This window comes from Anabas testudineus, chromosome 22 (genome assembly GCF_900324465.2).
Source record: "Anabas testudineus chromosome 22, fAnaTes1.2, whole genome shotgun sequence".
Classification (NCBI taxonomy): Eukaryota; Metazoa; Chordata; class Actinopteri; order Anabantiformes; family Anabantidae; genus Anabas; species Anabas testudineus.
The window spans coordinates 7,156,740-7,163,193 of record NC_046630.1 but is presented as its reverse complement, the minus strand read 5'-3'; the positions used below and the strand labels follow the sequence as shown (position 1 = coordinate 7,163,193).

The window sequence follows — 6,454 nt, the reverse complement described above, 5'->3', positions numbered from 1 at the left end:
CTCTTTACCCAGGCCCCAGGCCCACAATTTACATAGAACCCTACCATTTGTTCATTTTCTATTCAGTAAGTTCCCTCCAATCCTTATAGTGCTGCATCAGGTAGATCTAATTTTAACCATGATAATTTATTAGATTATCCTGTATTTTAGATGAAGTATAAAAATAACTATAAATGTCAAGCTACAAACTGCGACCTGCTTTTTTTTTTTTCTTTCTTTTATTATTAAATTATGAGTCTATGACACCAAGTGCTCAGCTTATACCAACAACAGTCACGCCCACTGGTTAAGATAAGCGGCGGGTGTGAGACAGAAAAGCGCAGCACAGGGGGAGCAGGACTGGAGGGAGACGTCAGGGAGGGAGACGTCAAGCTTCCACCTGCCAAACCAGAAAGACAGGAAACACAAAGTCCGTCATCTGGTCGAGCTGTCTGGGGTAGATCACCATCAGTTTTCACACCGGGACGAGCCGCGCTTCAGATTTGAGTGAGTTGCTCTATGTTGAATTGTCCTAATAATATTCAAACTAATACTAATATGTTCAAACTTGTATCTGTGTCTCTGCTCTGTATTGAGGATGGTGGGTTTATTTCTCCAAATACGCTGCTTCTTGTCTGGTAACAGTAAAACGCTGTTCCGATTTAATATTCCCCAGTGTTTTGGTGACCTTATGGTAATTGTAGTACTTTTCCAGTCCGGAAGTGACTTCAAGGTATCATATTATTTAGAGGCTCGTTTTTCTGCCATGTTTGGAAATTGGAAGTTGAATGTTAGTGTGGGAATAATATCGGAATAATCCGAGGTTGACTTTTTTTTCGCTGACTATATTATTGTTGTCAGATTATTACTACTCAACCCTCTTTAAATACCAACTTAGTTGCAGAATTTAATTTTTGTATATTGACTCGTAGACCGCAATTGTACCTTACTGAGAAATAACAGATTTAAATCGCTTTTTGTTTGTAGTTTAAATGAAATATAAAGCGTGCACATATTACTTTATCTTAAGTAAAGAATTTGAAGTGGTATGTTTTTAGGACAATACTTGAATATCTGTATGCGTAAAAGCTGACTGTCATTAGAGATCGTTTACTCCATATTCAAACTCAACCAACTTTAACATTGCAAAGTCACCTTTACTTGAAGAGTAAACTCTCTGTCTCATCAGGAAATAAACCCATTGATGTGTAGACATACACAAACAGAAATGCCCCTTCACTATTTCCTAATGCTACTATCTAAATGTCTGTCACATTTCTCAAACATCCTGTTACGACAAAGCAGATTACAAATAAAACTACAACTAACACCCTCTTCACCATTATTTTATTATTATTATTTTAATTTGCGAGTGTTATAAAGCCAGATGCAAAGTACTCTGCTGAAGAAAACGTAGCCTTCACAACCGTGATAATAAACCACAATGTGGTTACTCAACTTACTCAGTGTTCTTTACAGAAAGAGCAAAGGTCTGTAAGGCGTAAAGAATAAGAACACACACTGACAGAGCTTTTACTGAGGAAAAATCAATCGAGTGCTTGAGTACAAGGATACTGCTAATGTAGGGGAACAAAGATAACACATAAATCAAATAAATACTAATAGTAGTAATAGTAATTTACAAACCTGAGCGATGTATGTAGATTAGAATATGAAGAATATTATTTAAGCAATATTCTAGATCATGGCGTCTTCACATAAAGCAGACTTGCTGAAGGGAACATCGTGATAATAACAGTAATTATGGAAGTAATTTAACAATGAGTTTTTAGACTAACATTGATAACAATGGCTGGACAGTTAATACGAAACTACTGATTGAAGCTAACAGATAACAGCCTGCTCAGAAATAGAGTGGCTCTGTGTTTAACATGCAGTGTAATATACAAGGGCGGCACGGTGTTATAGTGGCTAGCACTGTCATCTCATCATGTGTCTGCATGGGTTTTCTCTGAGTACTCTGGCTTCCTTCCACCATCCAAAAACATGCATGTACATTGAAAGGCATGTTGAAAGACGAGAGAGATTACGAGTGTGAATAGGCTTGGATGGGACACCTAGGTGTGACAGTGAGTGTGAACGTTTGTCTGACTCTATGTCAGCCTTGTGATAACTGGCAACCTGTCCAGTGTATGTCGCCTCTCACCCAGTGACAGCTGGAATAGGCTCCAGCACTCCCACAACCCTTAAGCGGTTAGGTTAATACTAAAGGTTAATATACACTGCTCAAAAGAAGTCAAAGGAACACTTTAAAAACACATCAGATTTCAATGGGTCGACAATCATGATGATATTTATACTGGACTGGGTGATGTGATAGGTATGAAAGGATGCTACATCAGTTGGTGGAAATTAATATTATCAACCTACAGACACCCTGAGAAAATATTTAAGGGGGCCCTGTAAAACCATTCCTGTGTTGGGAGTCGCATCATTGTTGCACCTTTAGTTCACCTGTTGTTAATTTAATTAACATCAAATCAGCTCAGACAGATTAACAACCCCCTCTGCTACTAAACTGACCAGATTATATATATATATCCCAGAAGTTTAACTGACTTGGTGCTAAACTCTGTTTAAAAGTGTTCCTTTATTGTTTCTGAGCAGTGCATATACTGTAACTCTCATCGTGCATCGCTGCAGGCGATATTCTCTGAACTAAAAATGTACATCTGCTGCTAAAGTGTCCAATGTCTGCAGGTTTGAGCAACATAGAGTCATATGAAACTGAAAGCTTCTTATGAGATTGGCTTGTCAGATACTTGGACAGATTTTTATAGATTTTTATGTGTATTGAGGTTATATGAACCAAAAAAAAAAACACATCAGGGTATGAAAGGTTGTCTTTAACCCACATTTCCTGATGTAGCATGTCAGTTATGTATAATCAAGTCAGGAGTAACTAGAAAAACCTGTACTGACTCCTTTTGTACATAATTTATCTTGCATACAGTTTGTTATCATGTTTCTGGGAGAGAAATGTAGACCAGGAACAGGAAGGACATTTTGTAACATAAGCCAAATGTGGACATGTAAACTGACATGAATGATAGCGGGGCAGTCCATTTAGTATAACTGATAGTTAATGACATGTACTGTGTGAATATGTTTCTGTACCATTGTAATTCAGAAAAGATAGGAGGAGGACTTTATACCGGTGCTGATAAGCTTGCCTCAAGTCACGATGTTCAATTAGTACTGTGCACCTTACCTGTTTTGTAAGTGTCTGGTTGCATCTCTCAGATTACCGGCTGGCCTACCCTGCCAATGAATGTTGCTGTCTATCAAGACAGAATTCAGGGCAGATAGTGAACTTTCCTCTGTACATTTTAGGTGTAAACAAAATGAGTGTGATAGCATTAAATAGCATGTTCACCATTAAATTATTTTAGAACTAGAGGATCTTAACAATAACCAACAAGTCCTCAAATTAATTTACAAAATGCATTGTTTGTACACAAACAACATGGAGCATAAAACCTACTAAATTCTAAATTGAGTTATCAGATGCATCTACACAGCCTAATGTAGTCTGGTTAGTTTAATGCTAGACTATTTGGTGTTTCTAATAATGTGCCCCTATCATATAGACATATGTAAATAGAGGACTAGAAACCGCTTTTAAAAGAATACAGTCTTCTGTATGTGCAGATTCAAAACAAATAGTGGAATCATCATATCTGTGATTTAAAAAACATAATTTAATAATTTCAGCAAGCTTTAGTCATCATTGTGCTTGTGTTGTTCTTCTTATATCTATATATCTAATCTCTCTATGATTTCTATTTTTGCCGCAGGTTGAAAATAAACCTTAACATTGACCGAATGGACAAGTCAAGGCATTTAAGAAAGGCATACATTGTCCTCTTCGTCGTTACCCTCATCTTCATCTTTGGCATCAGTGTGAAAACACCCTGGAAGTCAATCCCACCACCACGTGAGAATCTGGACACTTGCCCATTTCAAATATCTGACCAGACCATCACCCCATTAAACAATACGAAGCACTTACTAGTGTCGGCTTTTATGGACCAGAGAGTGAAGGGTTTTGATATACGTATCATTAGTATATTCAGGAGAGACTCCATCCAAACCCTTTACTGTCTTTTCTGCTGTGCGGGCCAGTTATCAAACACAACTCCAGCAACAGTTTTAGTGCACTCAGACCACTTTAGTTTTCCCTTCGGTGCCACAGATGTCATGTGTCAAATTCCTCCAAAGTGCGAAGCTACACATGTCACTCTTCTGACTCACCCCAATGATGTAAAGTCCTTAAACCCGAATTGGGTTCCAATAAGAAACAAAAAGACAGAGAAAAAGGAGAACAACAAGTTCCAGTTTGACTTCACCGTCTGCATCTCCAACCTGTTTGGAGACTATAACAATGTGCTACAGTTTGCTCAGACGCTGGAGATGTACAGGTCAGAACAACAACAGCACTCAGCCAAAGCTAAATTATTTTCAGACTGTCAATAAATGTCAGTGTTGTAAATGTTGCAGAGATAATGTTTTTTGCAGAACCTCAGGATTTCATCACATTAGAGAGATGTGGCTGGTACTGCTGTCAGAAACATGCCATATTTTGTAGAAAAAAACATGATGTGCAGAGTAGCCATGCTTGTGGTGTCAGACCTTTTGTGTCTTGGCTTCAGATGAAGAGATCCAGTCAGGATGGATTTGCTGTCCTTGTAGAGCATTACAACTGTAAAATACTTGCACACAGTGCTTCACAGGTACTTCTGTCATGACTGTCCCATCAGCATGGCTTTGTTCATTTGTGTCCTTTATTTCTATTCATCAGCTTCATTTAATAAGAGAACGAATATGTCTGCAGTGGTGTAGGACCACCCTCTGCTAGGCCATAAAGAAACAGTCTTCTGATGATCTGTTATAATTTTTCTGATGATTCTGAGTGATTCTGTTGTGTGAGTGGAGACACATGTAATTTTTTATTATGTAAACAGTTAAGGATTGGACCTGGATGTAACTGTTTTAGTTAAACATGTAGAAACTTCACTGTTTTGGTCACACTGCTCTCATAATAGTTTCTATTTTCATAGTTTCTATTCTTCAGCTATTAAAAACCTATTGTATGTACTGGCACGGTACAAAGTTGGTATCATGAAACACTCCAAAGGAGTGCCAATGTGACTCAGTATTAGCTACACGTAAAAATGACACATTTGCTGGAGCTTTGAATGTAGCCAAACTGAAATTTGTTTGTTGTCAATTTACAATTTATTAAAATTTAACAATTAACTTAAGCCTTGGCTTACTTTGCCACAGGTTGCTAGGTGTGGACAGGGTGGTGATCTACAACACCAGCTGTGGCCCAGAACTCAACCGCCTGTTGAAGAGCTACAGCGATGAGGGCTTTGTGGAGATGGTGCCGTGGCCGATCAACAAGCATCTGAAACCATCTCGTGGCTGGCATGTCACCGAGCACGGAGGGGACTTACACTACTATGGCCAGCTGACCACACTTAATGAGTGTGTTTACAGATCCATGAATCGGTCACGCTACGTCTTGTTGAACGACATAGATGAGATAATAATGCCGTACCAGCATGACAACCTAAAGAGTCTGATGGACATGCTCCAGAAGCAGCATCCAAAGGTAGGTTACTTTTCAATGTGCATTTGAGAAAGAATAATAATCAATGGCTGGAAAAATTATTTATGTTTTTCTTCCATCTGTATCACATTCTGTGGCTGTAGACAGGGGTGTTCCTCATTGAGAACCACATTTTCCCCAAGAAACACTTTGAGCCAAGTCGGAGATTTAACCTGCCTCAGTGGAAAAAGGTGCCAGGAATCAATATTCTTGAGCACATCTACAGGGAGGATCCTCAAAGAAACATATACCACCCTCATAAGATGATAGTTCAGCCAAGGTAGGTGGAAAAAAGCACATGTTTATCTTAGAGAAACATTAACTTCAACCTAACTCTGGTATATCTCTGTGCATTACAGGATGGTGGAGCAGACATCAGTACATGAGGTTCTCAAGAATTTTGGAGAACGGTACAAGGTGCCACTAGATGTCTGTCGGATTGTTCACGTCCGCGTGGCTCTGCAGGGGCACCTAAAGATGGAGCAGCTAAATATCGATAAAAGACTGTGGGATTTTAATGAAAAACTGATTTCCAATGTGGACAAGGTGCTAAAGAAAGTAGGAATACTGGGTTCAGAGCAGCAAATGTAATGGATTAGATTAAATTCAGTTCAAAATTGAACTAAAAATGTATTTATATAGTGCCAAATCGCAACAACAACAACAACAACCGTTATTTCAACGCACTTTACAGTGTAAGTGTAAAATATCACTGTATTCAGAACTCCCTTTAATGGAAGAAACCTCCAGCAGGACCAAGCTCAGGGTGGGCGGACTTCTGCCATGATTGGTTTGGGGTGAGCGGAGAGAGGAAAGGACACCAAAGAACAACAACAGGAA

At 38.8% G+C, this 6,454-nt stretch overlaps 1 protein-coding gene across 1 annotated transcript; it reads left to right on the top strand.

Moving 5' to 3' along the window:
- The first annotated feature begins 301 nt into the window (after window positions 1-301).
- LOC113148104 lies at window positions 302-6,454 on the top strand. Its single transcript, XM_026339598.1, has 5 exons — window positions 302-486; window positions 3,798-4,421; window positions 5,287-5,617; window positions 5,719-5,894; window positions 5,974-6,454. The coding sequence occupies exons 2-5, from the start codon at window positions 3,826-3,828 to the stop codon at window positions 6,203-6,205; spliced, it is 1,335 nt and encodes a 444-aa protein (XP_026195383.1). The 5' UTR covers window positions 302-486; window positions 3,798-3,825; the 3' UTR covers window positions 6,206-6,454.

Bases quoted from the DNA above. Each gene is read 5' to 3' on its own strand.
- LOC113148104 (XM_026339598.1), top strand. From the start codon at position 3,826: ATGGACAAGTCAAGGCATTTAAGAAAGGCATACATTGTCCTCTTCGTC. The intron at 5,618-5,718 runs GTAGGTTACTTT...CTGTGGCTGTAG, and splicing joins TCCAGAAGCAGCATCCAAAG to ACAGGGGTGTTCCTCATTGA. The intron at 5,895-5,973 runs GTAGGTGGAAAA...TGTGCATTACAG, and splicing joins AAGATGATAGTTCAGCCAAG to GATGGTGGAGCAGACATCAG.